General features: G+C 33.9%; 1 protein-coding gene across 1 annotated transcript in view; it reads right to left on the bottom strand.

The window, feature by feature from the left end:
• Positions 1-8,289: 8,289 nt before the first annotated feature.
• Positions 8,290-22,669, bottom strand: part of LOC143250654 (ectonucleotide pyrophosphatase/phosphodiesterase family member 5-like) — a 28,718-nt gene continuing 14,338 nt past the window's right edge. The window contains exons 4-5 of the mRNA XM_076501517.1: positions 9,696-9,941; positions 8,290-8,659 (exon numbers count right to left, since the gene is read on the bottom strand). Of these exons, the coding sequence (XP_076357632.1) occupies positions 8,466-8,659; positions 9,696-9,941 (440 nt within the window). The 3' untranslated portion in view covers positions 8,290-8,465. The remainder of the gene's footprint in view (positions 8,660-9,695; positions 9,942-22,669) is intronic.

Raw genomic sequence — 22,669 nt, 5'->3', positions numbered from 1 at the left:
GTGCAGCTGGACCCTTACCTCTCTCCTTAGTTATTGGATGTTGGATGAATCCCACATTAATTCTTCAGTAGAATACAATCTGATAGTTAGGAAAACCTATTTTTACATTGTGCAGTCACTGCATGTGTTATTTGCGTAAGCATGTGATCCTGTTCAGGCCATGTTCATGAGTATATTGCATTGAGTTTTCAGGTTTTCTGATATAAACCTGGGTTTCTTTGTCTGCAGAAAGTTTTGTTCACATAAACAGTTCCCTAAATACCAACTGAAAACATAGCTCTTATCCTGTTTTCACATAATTTTATTTTAAAAAGGTTTATTTAACATCATAATCTGTGATAACAAGAAAACCCACTTTTAGAGAAAAATGTATATGTAAAAACAGCTGGTATGGGTTGAGAAAATTTTATGTAGAGGAGTGAACAATATTTCAACCTTCTTCGGTCATTGTCAGGTTCACAAAGAAAGAAAGAGGGAACTGACCGATAGATAACCACATGTTTGAATGGGGTTGTGTAATTGAGTGTGGGAATGTAGAGGGTGTGCTTAGATGTTTGATTATATTTATTAATATAGGTATAAAGGTGTTCCTTTGTATTGGTTTATTTTGGGCTTGAGTTGTTGTATAAGTAGGCGTAAGGCTTCTTTATTTTGCGTTTGTTTATTTAGTATTTGGGTGTTTTTTATGGTTATGTTGTGTTTATTTAATTTGCAGTGTTTGAAAACGTGTGAAGGTGACTTTTTGTGTTCCTTGAATCTGGTTTTCATTTTTTACTTGTTTCTCCAATACAGAAGTCGTGACAGTTATCACATTGTATTTTATAAATAATGTTGGTGTGGTGTTTGTCAGTGTAGTTTTTACATTGTATAGACTTTAGTTTTGTGCCTGGTTTTTGAACAAATTTAGTATTAACTGGAATGTTATATTTTGTTACTAGTTTTTGCCAAATGTTGGTTATTGGTCAGGAATATATGGTATACAGCAGTATATGGTTTCGTGATTTTTTGATTTGTGAGGTATATTTACTTTTGTTAGTTGATTTTGCTTTTTGTCTAGGTGTGTGCAAGTAATGTTTTCTATGGTTTGTGGAGGAAACTTATTGATGTTGGTGAAGTATTGTTTTATTTTGTCTAATTCGTCAATTTTATCTGGTGAGTGTAGTTTTATGGCTGTTTATTTGGTTTCTTAGCATATTGAGTTATTGTTTTGTTTCATGTGCTGAGTCCCAAGGAATGTTTAGTCCAGCTCCCCTCTTCAAACATATGGTCAGCTATCGGTCAGTTACCTCTTTCTATCTTTGTGAACCTGACGATGACTGAAGAAGGTAGAAATGTTGTTCGCTTCTCTGTGTAAGTTTTTTCAACCCATACTAGCTGTTTTTACATAGCTAAATGTGATGTTCATTTTTATTTATCAGTTTGTCCATTATTAGGCAGTTATGGATTCAATAGGGTATTTTCTAGATTCAGTTGTGAGAGATTCTTTGGTTTATTATTTTGTATGATAAAAATTAGATTTAGACAGTGGCATTTCACTCACATCCATGATGAATAAAACAGGGCTAGCATCTCCAACTTGTGGGTTGTGTCTCTGGGATAAAATACTCCAAGAAGGTGTTCAATTCTGGCTTTCTTGTCCAAGAAGTTGTAGAACCAGCGAGTGATACTTCACAGTAGTTTCATTTGTGACAATAGATATTTCAGTCTGTTGTGCCATGCAGTGTTGATGTTTTATCAATATTGAGAAAGCAAGTGGCAGTGCATTAATTTCAGTAAAACTATCAACCATTGTTTTTGTAAATTGTACTAAATGTTCTGTTTTTGTTTTCCTGAGTTCATTTTATATTTCTGGTAATTTTGTTATATGCCAAAACTCTTAAACTGATGATTTTACTAGTAGTTTTCGTCCTTTCAGAAACATTCACTAGCTTCCAAAAGCTGATAGTATATATATATCCAAATTTTATGAATAGATTAAAGATAGGAGCTACATGTTCACATAGTCTTGATATGCCTGCTTTGATAAGTATATACTGTATTTTTGTCATGTCCAGGAGCCTTGTTCTTTTGTCATTTTGAGTGTTTTGTATTTGTGGTACTGTTATTAGTTGTTGTGCTTTTTTCACTGTTGCTGCGTACTGTTTGGATCTCTAGGGAACTAACTGGGAATGCGAGTGTAGTATTTCATAGTACTGTGTTAACAATGGTGTTACTTTATATTTTAGTGTGGGATATATTGTATTTAGTCAACAAGTGCAAAGAAATGCAAGATAACTGTTCATAAACTTAAGATTTAAGCCTGATTCATATTAAGAGAACTGATGCTGCTACCTTCAATATTCCTGCTGTTTGAACTTTACTTAAACAATTACCTAACAAAAAAAGATCATGTGGTACAATGTTCTCTCCTTTTCTCTTATGTTTTCTTAACATATCACTAGATGGCTGCAGCAATTTAGGTTTGAAAAAAGCTATAAAAGGGATGAAACATTTGTTGGGGTAGGTTTAAGACAATTTTATTTATTCATTATTAATTACATTAGCTTTTAACAACTTCTGTTTGTCTGTGGTTTTAAAATGCAGTGCAATAAACATCAGATTATTTAGCAAATGGTAAATGTTAATCTAATTTAAAATTATCTGGAGCTTTTAGTGTCACTCCTTTGAGTGGAGAAATAAGAAACCATGTTTTTCACTCAGGAAATTTGGTAGTCCTTGTTGTAACTAATAAATATAATCATTTAATAGAAACTATTTTCATTACTTCTATTTTTAATAATTCCAACTATACACGTCTTGTGTGAGAATAATAAAACGACAAAACCTGATGACTGAAGCCCACAAACTTCTCAGCTCTATTTAGAATGTTACATTAAATTAGAGAAATTCTGAACAAAGTGCAATCAACACAGGTTAAACTTAGTGTAAAACACGTAGTTAATTTTACTAAATTTAACCCAAAATAAGTAAAACAGGAAGCTAGATGAGGTTTTGTAGATAAAAGGTTTGTTTGTTTTTGAAAGCTACACAAGGGCTAGCTGCACTAGCCATCCCTAATTTAGCAGTGAATTCTTGGACTACTCTTTCACTGATGAATAGTGTACTGACTATCACATTATAATGTTACTATGGCTGAAAGGGCGAGCATGTTTGGTGTGATGTGGATTTGAGCTCGTGACTTTCAGATTGCAAGTCGAATGCCCTAATCATCTGGCCACACTGGGTGTGAAGATAAAAGGAACTTTAATTAAATTGATCTGGTGGGTGAATAACTATAATCTTATGTCACAATGATTTTACAGATAAAGGTGAAATTTACTTTACTGGATTTTATAGTCTCACTAGAAACATGTTATTTAACAAATGCATTCCAATTATTGGCCATAATTTTACACACAGTATTCTAAGAATATAATGAATTGTCACACATTTTGTAATTATTTTATTCTTGGGTTTATGAAGAATACATCTTTATCCAGATATTTAACAAATAAATGAGAATTGGTATTTTTTCTTATACAGTTAACAAGTACACCAAAAATTACAGAATATTTACTTGTCATTTAACTACAAAAATTAGCAATTATTGGTCATAATTGTACATACAGTATTCTAAAAATATAATGAATTCTTATACATATTTTGTAATTATTTTATTCTTGGGTTTATCAAGAATACATCCTTATTCATATATTTAACAAAAAAACACATAAATGAGAATTGGTATTTTCTTATACAATTAACAAATAAACCAAAAATTACAGAACATTTACTTGTCAGTTAATTACAAAAATTAGACAGAAACTTGCAAATACAGTGGTATACATACTTCTGTAGCATAGTATAAAGCCTCCACAGTTATACTATTATCCTTAGCATGACCAATAAGCAACTTTCTTCTGTACCATATCATACTTTGAAATTTATGTGTAAATTTTAATTATTTCAATAGTTTTTTTTCTGAGATTTACTTTAAAATTAATATTTTGTTTTTACTTCATTAATATAAAAAACAAGTTTAAACTTTACAGGTGGCACTTCATGGAATAACAGAAAAGAAACAGTGTACTTATAGAATGTTTTGCTTATCTTGAAGTACATGTTTGTATTTATTAAAAAACTATCATCCATTAAGAGTATAATAAATTACATATTTTTCTGAAGTGAGGTTTAGAAAGAAAAATAGAGGGAACCTAAAATTTTCTTTGTGGGATCCATGGCATGTTATGTACAACACTGCACACATATTTCACAAGATATTTAACTGAAAAAAAAAAAGGAACATGCAACCACAGAGCTGAATCATGCAATCCAATCTCCTACATTATAATCCATTAAAATAATTTGAATAATGATCAGGCAATATAAATATTTTGTTATACATTTGTATCATGTGCTTATTAGATGTTTAAACTTAATAATATTTTGACATTTTCTAGCTATTGCGGAGAAAAACATACTAATGTAGAACTTTCCAAAATAATTATATTTACAGTTAAAAATAATTAATTTCTCTACTCTTCTACTTAACTATTTATTCAAAAACACCAAATCAAATTCAGATTAAAGTGGTTTATTTCAGCATCTTGAAATATAAATTTTCTTTTCTCATTACTGTGGCAATGAGCATTCTTTTTAAAATTATTTTTAATAAAAGTCTCTGGGATTTTTCATCTTTCTTGTGTTTAAATATGTTGTAACAACCAATGCATAACTTAAAAACTTGTTTATTCAAATATGAAATATACACGTACATTTTCCATACTAAAACTATATGATGTATACTTCCATATTCAAGCTTACTAATATAATTTATTGATTTTTTCAAAATTGTTTATGAAGTACTTACTTCATGGTACTAATAAAAACTTAGGAATTCTGTAAGCATGATGGATGGTGTGCAGTATTGATAATGTCCTTTTTAACCTTATTAATATATTAGTACATACAACGTTTTTAAAAGTAATGAACACAAATATATGTATCAGTTGTGAACAAGAAATAATAAGTAATTTGTTACATTTTCAATGTTGGTATTTTCAATAGTCACATTCAAGTCAAACCAACTTGTACATCATCACAGAGATTTTAATATACATCCTATATAACTATGAATAAAGAAACCCAACATTCTGATAACCTTCTGATTCTTAAACTGCTAATATTATTGATTATTTTAATTATTTCATGTGATATTACAAATTCCTTATAATTATCAACTGACAGTAAATACATGGATATAACCACCCATTTTGAACTCTTTATCATTATAAAACACACTACAAACACGATCCACATCCTCATGTGACTATGGCATAATACAATGTAAAAACTGCAATAAACATATTTAATAAGTGTATGCAACGTGTACACTTTATATGCTTAAATGAAAAATTGTTTATTATCATAGTTCATAAAACATGCTTTAAAATGCCTGATCATCTTAATCTGATTGTAGCTTTGAAGGAAAATTCCCCCAGCACTGTTTATATTCTAAAGATATATCTACAACTGCAAACAGATCTAACAAAAATATCTTTCACACTAGAATATATTTTCTTTTTGACAGGCTACAATATGAGTACATATAAAGTTTAAAAATTGTTAATGATACTTAAAATTTGTGTATCTTTACATAAAATACTGTACCTGAAAATGATACAACCCCACATAACCATTTTCACACATTAAAATATATTGTATCACAAAAACATCACACAAATATTGAGTTTTTGATCAACTCTTATGAATAATTTTATACTTGTAGAATAATTATCACTTTAATAAAAATCTCTCTTAACACAAATAACAATGTGCAAGGCCTAAATTTCAGTGTTGAATTATCCTGAATATTTCTGTCTTGAAGTATTTAAAAGTATTGTGAATAAATAAAAAAGGAAAACTAAAATGCACCAAAATTATAATAAAATAATAAATGAATATCTGTGACTTGCAAAATATCAGATATGAGAATTAACACAAATATAATTACATATTCACTGGTGATGGCACTTTTCTGACAGCAAAATTTCAGTAAAAACTACTTTAAGTTTTCAATATGAAAGTTTATTGAATCAATATGGAATTCCCTTCTTTGTCACTTAGTTTTACTTCTACATCCTTCCATACAGAAGCATTCTGAACAGCCCCAATATTATGGATAGGAATCATAAGTGACTGCCAAATCCACAGGAAGCTTGAGTGTAAGGTTGCAGCCTTAATTTTTGCTTGGGGCACTAGTTAAACTGTGACTGGCCTTCATTCTCATTGATGAGCTATCTCAATTTTTTGTATAAAATTAACTTGAGCACTTATTGTTTAACAGTCCTTAGTAATTCACTCTAGAACAACATGTATCATAAATTTTCCAGTGTAATTATTTGTAATCTATTTTGATAAATTATTATTGACTCTTTAATGTAGATAAAAAATTCATCTTTTGGTCCATAACTGTTTGATTCTTTCAATGTGACATTACATTTATCCCAAATATTTGAAACTATTCTATCCTAAGCCACTCAATGTAGAGCCACCACGATTATTTAAATGCTATTTTATCTTGAATCTCCCTGATGTGGAATTATCCCCATTCTGTGAGTAAAGAAATATTTTGAAACTTCCTGTGAAAAAATATCTCGAATGAAAACAATCTCCATAATTTTTATTTAAATATAACTATGTGAAGAAAATAAGCTTAGGGAAGCTAAAATTAAAATTGAATTACAAAGCAAACAAGAGACATCAAGCCATAGGTGATGAATATTTTGACACACAAAGTAACACACCTAGCATGAATCTAAAATTAAATCAAAATATAAACATTAACTTCATTCCAAACAAACAACAGACTTGATTTCTCATATGCGTTTGAAACAAAATATTACTTAAAAGTGTTAATAATTCAGTATCCTAAAAGGATAATGAACTTCAACCTGTTATAAACCAACTTAAATTATTTTAAAATGTTAGAATCACTTAGAATGGGGTCTGTGCATTAGGAGTTTTCAGAAAGTAGCAGAATTTTAATGCCTGTGGTCACATCAATAGTGCTGAGGATATATACAACAGATTTAACTTTTCTGCACATCCTCTGGTACAATGCGCTCCATCTCAGTAGCTTCATTTTAAAGAAGTATGCTGTTATGTTACCTTAGTAGTTATATTACTTGTAACTTGTGTGCAATGTAGTATAAACTACATTTTATTGGCTAATTATTTATTGTTTGAGTGCTTTATTTTCAATAAAAGTTTAATCAATTAAATTCTTATCTCTAATATTTATTTCCCACAGTATTTAGTGCAAACAGTAATCTATAACTGGCTAAAGAACACTTACTTCCTAATTATTTGTGGAACTCGCACAGCAGACAGATACCCAGTTATTAAAACAATCATTTCTCTATTGCAATCTGTCTATATTCAGCACAGGAATAAAATTTTCTGTTTCATTCTGAACGTAACGTATATAAAAAAATTGTATATAATGTTTTTAGATATTTAAGACAAATTGTGAATGGAAAGCCTGGAGAATTATTTGGCTTAATCTTAAGGCACTTAATTAGGCTAGATATTTTCATTTTTGTATGTCACATATAGGAGATTATGAAACCTTTTCAAAGTATTTATTATTAGTTTGATTAAAAGCAATTACAACTCACTCATGTAAATGAAAATGATTTTTAAAAAATTTCAAAAAGCACAGTATTAAATTTACTAAAAGTAGAAAGCATGGCAAGTGAATGATCAAAAATGTAAAAACATAGAAATGGAATAATAATAATAAAAGTCTGAGTTTCTTGTTTGATGAAAACAATGCTTATGATTTAATGGAATTAGGAATTAAAAAATATGTTGACACTTGCTATATAAATTAAGATTGTCCTTATGATTTACCAATATAACCAAACAAGTTGTGTTACCAAGTGTTATAATGAGTTATATGAAATAACACACATTTTTATGAATACACAATGTGCTGAAGAGTTTTAACACTTGGAACAAAGAACTTTTAACATCTAAATACACTTAAAGAATCAGGCCAATAGACTAGATATCTTTGACTTTTCTTTACTCAAAAGGAATCACTTAACTTGCAATTTTACCTTGTATATCGTTTCAGATTTGTGATGTAGTGAAAAACAATTCTAAATTTATTCAAAAATAAGATTTCATCTTCACTTATCACATACTCCAATGTCAAATTTTTAATGCTGTTTATATCTCAGTTTGTACACCATCTAAGTAATACTTGTTAAAATACATTGACGTTAAAAATCAAGAGAAATACAATTGGTAGAAAATGTACTTTTTAATATCTGATTCTTCAAATATAAATGACTCTCAGAAATTGCATGCATTTCATTTTTCAAAAAGCATGTTTACAATAAATTTATAAGCACTTTGCAAGCATATATATTTATAATTGTTTATTGGGCAACTGGCATCATTCTGTTTGCCATCCAGTGCTACATTTCATCTTCTGAGCCTTCCATGAGAAGTTGTTTCAACTCTTCCTTAGAAGTTAATCCTTCCTTTGATTTTGGTAGGGCTGTTTCAAGATGAACATCCACACTTGTTACTTTATTTCTTTTAGAGAGAGCAAAAACAGCAGCACCAATCAAAATTCCAGATACAGTGATAACCAGAATGGCTGTGATACCTTAGAAAAAAAAATCATTAGATTACTAATATTTCATATTAATCTTAACAACTTACCTAAATGTTGATAAAGTAAAAGAAAAAAACAGGATAAGCACCAATTTTATAATGTTAATTTTTTTTATATTGCAGAATGTGACTAACTATCAACATTCATTTAGTTGAAACACTTGATATTTTGAATAAGTCTCAAAGACAGTTTAAAAAATTGTAAAAGAATATGTCTATCAAACAAAGGACTATTATACAGGAAATACTGTATTATTTTTTGCCCAATTGTATGAGAAAACATAGCTATTGAAGATTTTCATGTTATATCTATCACATTAAAAACGTCATTTCTGTAGAAACTGACTGCCAGAGCTTGTATGCTGTTAAACTTGTATAGATATTACAAAATATAAGAATTACATATAAAACATGCAAAAAGCACTAAGAATCAGTAGTTGAAAGAAACCTTTTACCTTTGTGGTTTCACATAAATAGTTGATCTACTAATTGTTTAGATATTACTTGCAAATAGCATCATGGTGATAAAATGGATGTTAAGATCATAGTATTTTGCAAAAATTTTCCTGATATTTATATAAAACCAAATTTTTTACAAAGTGGTTATTACTGATCAATCAATGTTGTATAAACTGTAACTTGGATGTACAGAAAAATGTTCCTTTAGTTTTTTTTTAAATAAATTAATCACATCATGACCTCATACTTATGAAAACTGGCTTCTCTGGTCATAAAACGTTGAGTTTCATTTGTACAAGAAAGCCAGTTTCTGCTTTCATGCTGACACTAACAAGTTTCAAAAGCTGACTTTTCATTAGTAACTTGGAAATGCTTGTACTTGGAGCCCTGTAGTTTATACAGAAGTGTCAGGTTATGAAAAGTATAAGTTTATTAAAAATCTTCTCAAGGACACTTGTATATTTGCTGTTAAAAATACCAAATGGGTATACTTCATTGATTATAATTATTTAAAAATTAAAATAATATTAAGAACAGAAGGAAAGTACTAGAATCCAGTTTCCTCTTACCTATAACAAAGGGATTAAAGTAACTGAAACATGTTGGTTCATCATAACGTATATTTAACATAGGAAAGACATTTTCTAAAGTTCCATTGCTGGGCCAAATGCGGATGTCTAAAAGGTGGCACATCAAGGGATAGAGGTCAACATTGTTAAAAGGTTTCACTGTAAAGTTGACTTTGAAAGCTGGACCACGAGCAATAAACAAAGGATGCATAAATGGAAGACTATTGTTGTACCCATGGCTTCCTTCTATTAAAAAAAATAAAATAACAGTGATAATATATTTCAACTTCTCAGATTTACAATTAACCGACTTAAGAAAAGTGATTAGTAAGGTTTCTATAAATTGTGATAACAGAAATTTAATTACTTTGATACAGTAAATAAAGTGTTATGGTTGAAAATGAAGATTTTGAAAAAGCATGTGTTAAAAACCTGAGGTGACTACTTAAGTGATTATTTTAATGCTTTTTTAAACTTCTGTCTTCATCAACAACTTAGACAAAAGCTTAAGACATTTTTATGTTTGTACAGTTATTTGTTGTTAATTATTTTGAAGTTTTAGTGATGGGTTAGAAAAAACCAACAACAACCAAAACACTGATAATTCATGATTACTTTGGTATTACATTTTTTAAATATTACTTAACATATTTTGAATTCCTCCTTACAAATTATTTTAATATCTGCAAAGAGGGAACTTAGAAAGTGTTGATATACTCACAAGTTTTGTTAAATTTCTTGCTTAGGAGTAAATGTTGTCACCACTAGTGATGATTAGCTGATGTTAGGAATTGTGCAAAAAATTCCACAAAAGTAAAACAGTATTCAAATAAGTCAAAACATTTTTTTTCACTTGTGCAGGCATGACTGCAGGAACATTTGTGTACTAACTGATCAATGAACCTGGTGAATAATTGATTACTACTATAATTAACAAATTACACTAGAGGCCCAACTCAAGTACATACTGCATATTGTAAAAGTTAACTTTTTTACTGTTAAAAATTCTAAAAATTATTTTTTGATATCAACTTTGTCTTACACACTTTTAAGTTAGTTCCAATTATAGACAAATTTTGTTGATTGGTTCTTACAAAAAAATTTCTCACATATTAAATAGAAGTGAAAACATCACAGATTGCCCATATGGAGATTTTTTAAAGTAGCAAAATTCTGGATTTTTTCTTCAGGATCATCTGATTACTGAAAACACATTTTTTTCTCCTTATCCATATGACAAACTATTTGTATATATATATTTATGTTATATCTTTGTATTATTGTTTTTTACCTTTCTGTCATGATTATTTATTCTTTATTTTAAATTTCTGTTAGTTTGTCCTATACAAGTATTTAGATATTCATCACATTATTTCATGTATACTAGTTTTCTGCTATTAATCCACTTTTATCTAGTTATATTATTAACCTTGTTCATCAAAATATTTGCATTATTTGACAAGATAGACCAGGTATAAATAATAATATCATCTTTTCTTTCTTTATTTTTTCAGTGAGTGGTTTAAACATATTTTTATTGTTCTTTTTTAATTTTTTGACATCTCTGTCAACAGTATCGTAATCTAAGCCTGTTTCTATTGCTAAATATTTGAGTAATAATAATTTATTAATTTCCTTTTTAGAAGAACATAATTTTAAATTTTTTATCCACATATGAACAAGAAAGTGTTTTTTTGAGGATCAGTGTGACATGATTTTTGATGCAGATATTATGATTACCAAGAATGTTTTTTGATAAACAACAATTTCCAAATTGCATTTATTTTACTTATAAGAACATCCAAAAAAACAAGTTATTTTCTTCAATTTCATATGTAAATTTGATCAAATTATCAACTGTGTTAAGATAATTAGCAAAATAAGTTACTTTTATCATGCTTTCACATCCAAAATGCATTATCAACATATCTTAACCAAATTTTCTATTTCTTTTTGTGTATGTCATAAATAACCATGGAGGAGAACTCATCTAGTCTAGAATTATAAACATTTATCCTTACTCCCCAACCAAATGGACAAGAAATATTCTACTTGCTCATGAAATTATGGAGAAGATGAGGAACCTGTATTCAACAAAAGACTGAGGATGGGACCACTTCACAGTCAGAATTATGAGGATATAGTAAACCTCCTTTCATAAACAATATAGAAAACCAACAATGATCAAAGAGAAAGGCCACAAACATTCTAACTAGATAGCTTCATGTCAAATTTTAACTGGAATTATGAGGCCAAAGTAGGAGGGCTCCCAACTTCATTCTCTTCTCCAAGAGTGGAGGAGCACATTCTAACGGCCTAGAAAAAAAAGTATCTGTCTGCCACCCCTGCAACTGAAAACTGTAGGTTGTAAAAGCTCCGAAGCTCTACTAGTAGCATTTGGGGATGTAATATGCACCGGGGAGTCCTGTGGAACAGTACTCTGAAAATTGTGCAACATGTGAACCAATTTCCCTACATTTTCAAAAGCATGCCAATCCCAATTTATTCAACCTTAAAATCAGCAAAGATGAGTTGTTTTCCTTTTGGCTTTATTCATGATAGTCTATGAGTAGCACTTCATAATGAAAAGATAATACCACCCAGTAGACACTCAGATGGTCTTATGGAACAATCCCTTTCAACAGAGCCTGTTGCAACCTGTAGTATTTATAGTAATAGTAGCTGCTAGTATGGAACTGAAAGGAAAAAAACATACTTGCCTGGGCAACACTCATCACAGAGTGGGATCCAGTGAAAATAAAAGGATCCTGGAAATAAAAAGAGTACAAGACTGAGGAAAATACCTCTACCTAAAGTGCAACAGATGTGGTCAAAATAGCTACTGGATGTAGTCCAAAACCCTCAGAAAACTACCAGATCATTTAAGTAATGACACAGGATAGTATCAGAAGTAGTCCACATAATCAGGCTGCAAAATGTCTTCAGTAGTGCAACTCAACTCAGGTGGCTGATGACACAAAAATATGATGAATCTGGTGAGATGTAACAAGTAAAAGATTCCTCTTCTGTAATGACAATTCATGATAGGCCATGTGAATTAATTTGCAAAGGTCACCTTGTAAAGATAGTGAGAGAAAAGTTATAGGAAATACAAAGATCCCAGTGAATGAACAAATATATTTTAGTACCACAAAATAAATTAGTATGAGTCACAAAATTTGAGGGCTCAGACTAAATATAACAAATTATCAGGATCAGAGAAGTTATAAAGGGGAAAAATGGATTGGTGAGAGGGATCTTTCCCTAGCTGTCACAGTCTTGGAAGAAAAGAAATGGAAGTAAAGCAGGACAGATATGAAATCATAAAGAATCCTATGCACATGAATTGTATCTTTTGTTGTTGTTGGCTTGTACATGTCATTGATTAGAGTTTGCAATATGTAAAAGGTGAAACAAAGAACATGAAGCTAAGGATTCAAAAGGAGGATGAGACAACATACATAACAGTGTAAAATTCCAATTTGGTAACTGAAAATGGTGTTTGAGTCGAAGAATAAGAAAGGATTTTATTACACCTGAAAGAAATGGAATTAAAAAAATATTTCAATATTTGGAATATCTAAAAAGAGTGTCTAAATATACCTTATATACAGCCATTATAGACAAGCAAGACCACTTTCAAATAACCAAATTATAAGAGACAGTAAATATGGAAGAGGTAGAGGCAGACATTTCTGCAGATACTGAAGAAGCAGAAAACACCTTTGAACTGGTCACTATAGTGCAATCAAGAGAACTTGAGAGGAAGTAGAATGGTTGGTTGGTTGATTTAGTGTCTTATGGCACAAAGCAGCTAGGCTATCTGCACCAAACATCCAGTAAAAAGGTAAAAATAAAATAAATGTAGTAAAATTCATAAAAGGAAATAAAGGTGAAACAAAACAGCATTGAAAACCAAAAAAGCATAAAACCAATGTTAACATCTAGTGTACAATGTTAAGAGAGAAACAAGTGTAAGAGAAGTAGTAAAAGACTTTCTGTAGCATAATGGTAATTATCATAACCTGCCAGGAAGACTAACAAGCAAGTACAAGAACCACCATCAGTCACCTGAAGTTGGCCTTTCCAGTCCTGGTTCTGGGTTATGAGTCATAGCAACCAGTATCAAAATGTAAAAGAATAGAAGTTTTAAGAGATACATAGCAAAATTGTAACAATGAGTAGCCAAATGTCCAGTAAAAAGATAAAGTCAAGTAAATGGAGTAAAATTTGTAAAAGTAAATGAAGGTAAAAACAAAACAACAATTAAAAACATAAATGGCATAAAACCAATGTTGACATCCAGTTTACAATGTTGAGAGAGAAACTACAGTAATAGAAGTTGTAAAGGACTTTCTGTAGCATAATGGTAATGATCATAACCTGCCAGGAAGACTAAAAGGTAAGTACAAGAACCACCGTCAGTCACCTGAAGTTGGCCTTTCCAGTCCTGGTTCCGTGTTATGTGTCATTATGGCCAGTATCAAAAAGTAAAGTAATAAAAGTGGTAAAAGACATGCAGCAAAATTGTAATAATAACTCGCCAGGGCGACTAACGGGCAGTTCAAACGAATAGTTTAAACAGCAGCGTTAGCCACCTGAAGTTGGCCTTTCCAGTCCTGGTATCGAGTTATTTAATGACATGACCATTTTCCAATTTCAAATCAAACTAGAGAGACTGTGATTCTTAAAAGGGAACCACAATTAAAAAGGTGTAATGAATAAATATCAAACACTTAAATGATATTAAAAGGATTAATGGCCATTAAAAAACTAAAAACTTTATCAAGGTGGACAGTATCACCATCACCAATAAAACTGTAATGTTATGGACAAACCTTGGGACAGAACATGTTTAAAATGGTGCCGTTGTTGAGAATCATAACGACAGCAAGATAGTAAAATGCAACTTATTGTGGCCTGATTGTTACACAGACTGCATGTTGGTGCATCAATTCCAGATAAAAAAAAAATGATGAGTTAAAAAACTGTGACCAATGCGTAATCTAGTTAGAACAACTTCCTCTTTTTGATCCTTACAAAAGCTAGATGGCCAAAGTCCAATATAGCGTTTTATTTGGAAAAGCTTGTTGTCTCGTTGCTCACTCCAAGTTGACTGCCAGCTGGCACAGAGCCAAGCCTTGAATAAAGGACCATAGTCCATGTATGGAATAGGCAAAGTGGTGATAGTGCCGGAGTAGATATATTTAGCTGCCGTGTCTGCAAGCTTGGTTCCTGAGAATACCAACGTGGCTAGTATCCAGAAAAATTAAATAGAAGTAGATGTTAATGACAAATGGGCCAGTCAAAATTGAATATCAGCGAGAACAGGGTGTGAACCAATGTGAAGTGATTCCAGGGCCAGTAGAGAACTAAGCGAGTCAGTATAAATAGTGCAGTTGGAGTACTGCTTAGCTTCAATATGATCCAGGGCAAGAGAAACAACGTACAGTTCAGCAGTGAACACAGAAGCTGTAGAGGGGATTCTGCATGCAACCACCGACCGCAACAAACCATGGCAGAGCCCACAGAGTCACCTGATTTGGAACCATCTGTATAAATTGGAATGAAAAGATTGTTCGAAAGATGTTCAGTAAATAAAAGACGGTACCTTCCAATAGGGAGTATCTGCCTTTCTGAGATGACGTAAAGAAAGGTCACATTTGGGGACTGTAATAAGCCATGGTGGGATGGGCTGACCAGTGAATTCTGCAATGTTATCCAAGAACAGACCCAATTTATCCAATTGCGCCCAGACGCGAAGGCCAAAAGGAGCAATGGCAGATCGTCTGTTCAGAAAAAGTATGGCCCACCGAGGAAGGAAAACACATCGCCAGGTGGGATGCTTTGGTAAGAAATGAAGTTTTGAAGAATATAGTAAAGACAGTTGCAAACGGTGAAGGTGCAGAGAAGGTTCATGAGATTCTATGTATAAGCTTTGAACTGGGGAGGTGCGAAAAGCCCAAGTGCAGAGTCGAAGTCCTTGAAATTGAACAGGGTCCAGCATCTTTAAGATTGAGGGTCTGGCAGAGCCATAGACCACTGATCCATAGTCAAGTTTCAATTGAATAAGAGTACGAGATATCTTTAACATGGAACATCAATCCACTCCCCAACTGGTGGTAGAGAGGACACGGAGGATGTTCAGTGCTCTTGTGCATTTGACCTGTAGCTGCTTTATGTGTGGTATAAAGGTCAGCTTATGGTCAAAGATAAGCCCCAAGAACTTGGTCTAAGGGACCACAGGCAGTGAAACTTCACCTATACGGAGTTCAGGATCAGGGTGAATACCCCGTTGGCAGAAAAAGTGCATGCAGACGGTTTTAGAGAGAGAGAAATTAAAGCCGTTTGCCATGGTCCACTTCAGTACACGATCAAGGGCAGTTTGTAGTTGCTGTTCAATATATCTCATGTCTGACGAATTACACAAGATGTGAAAGTCGTCAACATAGAGCCTGTTTGCAACAGTAAGAGGGAGTTGTGCAGTGATGGCATTAATCTTTATACTGAAAAGTGTGACATTCAAAACACAGCCCTGAGGGACCCCAAGTTCCTGTAGAAAAGAACGAGAAAGTGTCGAACCCACACGAACGTGGAATCTCCTGTCCGTTAAAAATTTTTTAATAAAAATGGGTAAATGGCCACGTATCCCATAAATATGGAGGTCTCACAAAATGCCATACCTCCATGTTGTGTCATAAGCCCTCTCAATGTCAAAGAATATTGATATAAGATGTCATTTGAGAAAGGCTTCTCTGATTGACAATTCAAGTCTAATTTCGTGGTCCACGATGGAGTGTTGTCATCGGAACCCACACTGGGTGGGTGAGAGGAGGTTGTTTGATTCGAGGAACCAAACAAGACGAGCATTAACCATCCTCTCTAAGGTCTTACAGAGAGAGCTCGTCAAAGCAATTGGAGGGTAGTTTGAAGGAATCTTGGGATCTTTCCCAGGCTTAGAGAAAGGTAAGATAATACCCTGATGCCAGGCATTAGGAAAAACATTCTCCTGCCAGATCCGGTGAAAAACAATTAGAAGAATATCAAGAAAAGCAGGAGAGAGATAGCACAGCATATCATAGTGTACATCATCAGGTTCAACAGATGTACTGCCAGACTGATGAAGGGCCATTTTCAGTTCCACCAGTGTAAAGAGATGATTATAGTCAAAGAAACAGTCAGTTTGAAAGGAAAGAGGTGAATGATCTGCCCAAGTCTTGATGGCCAAGAAGGTGGAGGAACAAGCAGAAGTGCTAGATACTCAGCAAAAGCTTTCACCTAGAGTATTGGCAATGCTCTAGATATCAGCTACTTCCTGGTCAGAGAGCAAGATGAAGAGGGGGACAGAATTATACTGCCCATTTACCTTTTGAATCTTGTCCCATATGACTTTGGAATTGGTGGTAGGATATATGCTAGTTATGAACTTAGTCCAAGATTCCTTCTGGCTTTGATGTCTTATACACTGAGCGTGTGCATGGGCCTGCTGGAAAATAATGCAGTGCGAGAGTGGGGGATACCTACGAAAAGCATCCCAGGCCCATTTTTGAGCCTTCAATACCACGTGCAGGCAGGATTTTACCACGGACAAGGATATCATGGAAAACATGTCAAGGTTTTAGAAATACACTGAGCAGCTGCTTGTATAATACAGTCAGTTACCGTTGCCACACAGTCATCTATTGGTGGTTGACTGACGATGGCAGGATCAAGTTCTGCGAGAGCAGTGAAAGTGGACCAGTCTGCGGGTCACGCGGGTGAGGTGGCATTGACCATGGCCAGTCTCTCCCAAAAGTATAGGAAAATGATCACTGCCTAGTGGATTATTGTCAACCCTCCATGAAAAATGGAAGAATAATGAAGGGGAGCAAACCAAGAGATCAACAGAGGTAAAGGAAAATAAGTAGAAGAATCAGTATCGAAAAGAGAAAGGTTGTAATCAGAGAGCATATGCTCTACAGAGCGACCTCTCCTATCAATAACAGCACTTTCCAAGAGGGGACGATGTCTATTAAAGTCCCCCACGATTAGAAAGGGAGACAGCAACTGTTCAACAAGAGCATCAAGGTCTGATTGATCACATGTCTCTCCAGGTGACAGATAAAGAGAACAAACAGTGATTGTATGTCCCAAGGAAACACGGATGGCTACGGCCTCCAAGGGTGTGTTGAGTGACAAAGACAGGGTGGGCACATGCTGATCAACCAACAGTGCCACCCCTCCATGTACTCATTCATCACACAGCTTGTCATTTCTGTATAGAGAAAACTGTTGAAAGGTGACTGTATTGGCAGGTTTCAGAAATGTTTCCTGTAAGGACAGACATACAGGATGGTAGGAAGCAATCAATGTTTTGATGTCATCCAGATTAGAATGTAAACCTCTACAGTTCCATTGTATTAAGGTGGCCATTTTTAATGACACATAGGCAATGTGGCTGAAGAACCCTTCTGTTTATGACCACATCTTTTTTCCTTACTGTCCTTATTCAGAGGAGGTCTATCGACCTCCATGGATCCTACCCTCGGTCGATTGGGCAGGTCTTTGTTGGTGGAAAGGGTTTCCAGTGACTGAGGATGCGAACGAATGATTGTTTTGCATCTTAGGGTGGGAGAAAAAGATGTATCTGAAAAAATGCCTGTATTGGAAACCAAAGGATGTGGATCTTGGGGTTTTGTTGGAATGTATGAGAGGAACAGAGATGGGTGTAGAAGTTGATTCATCAACCTTTTTAACCATGGAGGTCAAAAGGCTTTTCATTTGTTTTGAAAATAATTCTCTTGGAGGTAAAGAGAGATCTGTCTGTACTTCCACTGTAGTTGTGGAATGAAGTGCAGCAGCATATGTCCAAGATGAAGTGGGGAACAGCAATTTCCAAGCCTCAAGATAAATAATGTTATGAGTTGTTTTCAAATGCTGTACCTCTTTTTCCTCCAACCATTTAGAGCAAGAACAAAAGTAGGAAGGGTGAGAACCATTGCAATTGACATAATGTTGGTCCGTGTCACACTCATAGGCATCGTGGTCCTTGCCACCACAACGAGCACATGTCAGGAAACCACGACATGACGTCTTTGAGTGGCTGAACCTCTGACATTGGAAACATCGGAGAGGGTGTGGAATGTATGGCCGTACCCTGCAATTTAGATAACCTGCCTTAATGGTGGCAGGTGCATGTGGTGATGTAAATGTCAAAATAAGGATATTTGTCGGCAGTGTAACTCCATCTTCACAAGTGGAGATGCGCGCCTCACTGCAGAAACTCCTTGAGTGGAGAAACCAGCAAGAATCTCTGACTCAGGGACGTTCTTCAAATCCCTCTCAACAATAACTCCTCAAGATGAATTCAAGGTAGCATGAGGGGTAACCTCAATAGGTACATCCCCAATTACCTTTGAATTCAAGAGGAGTTCACTGTGTTGGGATGTGGATGTTTCAACCAACATGTCTCCAGATTGAAGCTTCTTTACTGACTTTGGAGAGCCAGCAAGTCCCTCAAGTCCTTTCTGAATAAAAAAGTGGGAAAGTGGGACATTTGCCCTAAAGGCTTTTCTGAAAGAAAATGTAATATAAGAAAATGAGGTATGTGTGTTACAGATGTTGAAGATTGCTGCTCAGAGTCTTCAAGACGTGGTTGTTTACCTATTGACTGTTTATTACTATTTTATTTAAATTTTTCATAGGAGGATTCATAGGAAAAAAGAAAATTTCGGTGCTCACTGACCCCACCCATCATGGAAGCCCTATGAGGGGATGCACTGCAATGTCATGCAAGGATATTGCAGCAACGCCAGGGTTTCGTGAGTACTATACCCAAACACCAGTATCAGACATAATGTCCAAAACACCCGTTGAGAACTTCCAACACTGGTACTTGATTGACTCTAGCTCAAGTGGACCAGCCGATTGACCCAAGGGGGGCCCACCCAAAGGCTGCCTGTCTGCAGGAATTCAAGGCCAAAGTGGTGTGTTAGGGTTGGACCCCTCAACCACCAGGATCCTCTCCTCTCCTTCACGGATCACCACGCACGGCAAAAAATGTGGGTGGATGTTTAGATCCCAGAGGAGGTAATCAGAAAGAACAGAACCTTCCCTGGGAGGTTCCCTCACTATGAACAGGAATCCACACTGAGGAGGAGGAAGTAGAATGATCTGTAGTTTGAACCTTGAGCAATAGTTGAATCAGAAGAAAGGCATAGAGATGTAAACCTGTCCTAACTAAATGCATCTTCTGCCAGTGCTTTAGGATGATGTATCTGAAAAAACAAACAAACTGCAGTTGAGAATTCCAATGACTTGCAAAGCCAACAATTTTTCAAGATGTAAACTGAAAGCAAATCCACTTCATAAATTCATGATGTGGCATCCATTTCATTAAAAGACATGGTTTGGTTGAGACAAGTGATCTGTAATTAAATTAATCACTTATAGAACATGCCATGCTGAAAATTGATAGGATAAGAATAAGCCCAATAAAGACTATCTAAGGTACAAAAATAAAAGTCTTAAGAATGTGTCTTCTTGATGAGAAATCTGAGAGACCATCCTGAAATTGTCAGAATGTATGATGATAATTTTTCTTTTGAAGCAGAACAGACTTCGAACCAATGCGAGATGTTCTGCAAAGAGTTTGAGAAAGTTGATAGGGAGGGTAGACTTGTCTTCTGTCCAAGAACCCTGGAATTCCACACCTTGAAGATAAGCTTTCAATCCCTGAACAGATGCATCTGTTTACTGATGGATCTCGCAACAAGATGGTGGAAGGGGTACCTCAATAGTAGTGTTGCTTCAATACAACTGTCATAAGCAATGATGTTGCTCCTGAGTAATGAGACAGGATGATCCAAAGGATCAGAATGCATGATCCACTGGTCATGCAGCAACCAATGAAGGGACCTCATATATGATCATTCCAAAGGAATAAATGACTCAAGGGATGCCCATAGGAGAAAGAACCATCAGAGCAGCAGGAGAAAGAGACATAAATCAAAGCCTTGTTGCTCTGTCCAGGGCTTGAAGCCTGATAGGGGTAATTGAGCATGGCTCCAGTATTGATAGATGAGATAGTGTATTGGTGACAAAAGAGATTTCTTCTGTTTGATAAAGAAGCTAACTTTTGTGATTTCTGAAAGAAGAATCTGAGAGTGTTATTCTGCTAACTGATAGGATGTAGCCAGTCAACCATATAATAATGTATGCACAGGATCAAAAATCACAGGTAATGGGAAAAGACTCAAACAACTTTGCAGAAGACATAAGATGCTGATGCATGACCAAAAGGTAGAGCCCTGAACTATTGCACCTGACTCTTGTCCACAAAGTTGAAAAACATCTGGGAAGACTATGCTATAGAAAATTGAAAATAGGTGTTGCTAATAAACTTTGTCATCCAGAGCTCTAATGCAAAGTACCAGCATAAGTTGAAAAAAAGATTCCATTGTAAAGTGAGAAGGATCTAAAAATTGGTTGAGCTGAGACTGACTAAAGATGATAGGATGTCAATTTTCTGTCATCTTGGGTACAATGAATAAATGGCAATAAAATCCTGGAAGAATAAGATTGACACTCTTTACTGCAATTTTGACTAACAACTTTAATGATCTGGGAACAAAGCTCCACTTGTCATGAATTTGTTGAAGGTGAAAAGGCAACATGGTTTAGCAAACAATGTTGGAGTTGATGTAAAGCAAATGACCAACTCTGAAGCCAGAACATGAAGTAACCATGAATACTTGATGGAAAAACTCCACATATCAAGGAATTGATATAATCATGCTCCCCTTCCCATACAATAGTAACAGATGCCATTGTAGTGAGTCTGCTTGAGCAGAAAATTCTCAAGAATACAGATAGACCCTACTGTGGAAATAATTAGATATTACAACAGAAAATGGTGAGGGAACACTATGGGTTAATACTCCCAAATTAGCACCAGAAAGACGAGAAGTCAGTGATGATAAAGAAGAATATAAATGGGCTGTATAAATTCTGAATTCTAACATCTCTGGAACTCCAGCAAATAACATGAGATGGAGAAAAGGAGACTCTTTTAACTCCATGAGGGCAAAGGATGGTAAAGGAATACTTTCGAGCAAAGCACCTCTGAGAAATAAACAACAACAACAACAAATCAAGAAATGAATGAAATAATTTGACTGAGTTAGATATGAGCAATATTTCCATCTTATCTTTAAAAGACTGGAGCACGTATTTTCAATGCTTAGATGGGCAATGAGTGGAAACACTGGAACTCAAGAAATAGCTATATTGTCAGTGAACTTAGGTCTGTTTTAGAATTAGAGATAGTAGCAGATAGCCTAAGAAGTTTTACCATAACACAAATGCATGTCACAGGTTATACTACAAAAACACACCAAATGAACTTTTGATGTATGCTGAAAATGCTCAACCCATGGTTTGAAGCATGTATCAAATGTCATACTATTAACACTATGAAAAAATATTTTAGTACCAATCATAAAAGTTCAAACTCTCATATATATCTGAAAAAAATGAGAAAAGTAAGAAGTGATGATAAAAAAACAACACAAAAATACATAACATTTGTGGACTACATGTTTTTTATACAACAATACTCACATTCTAACTTTTGACTTGAAGGTAATGCAGAAGCTCCCAATTTTTTTACTCCATAATTTGTACATATGGTACATGTATAAATTAAGTACATGTGCAATATGACTATTTTTTGAGCAGCAAATTTTTTACACACCTATGCCCTTGGTAAAAGCTCAATAGATATAGTGAAAGTCTGCAAAGTAAAAGCAAACTTTCAGTCCGTAATAGTTTCTTTTTGAAGCTCTCGTAATGCACTTTAAATGTAACAGATCTACTCCAAAGCAGCATAGTCTTTGACATGTAGAATTTTGTTGTGGTGAGAGTTTCTTTTAAATTCAACTACTTACAATAGCTACTACAGTAATGATATAGAGATTATTCTATAAAATAATTTT

Source organism: Tachypleus tridentatus, chromosome 5 (genome assembly GCF_004210375.1).
Source record: "Tachypleus tridentatus isolate NWPU-2018 chromosome 5, ASM421037v1, whole genome shotgun sequence".
NCBI classification, from domain to species: domain Eukaryota; kingdom Metazoa; phylum Arthropoda; class Merostomata; order Xiphosura; family Limulidae; genus Tachypleus; species Tachypleus tridentatus.
This window is presented reverse-complemented; position numbering and strand designations above follow the sequence as displayed.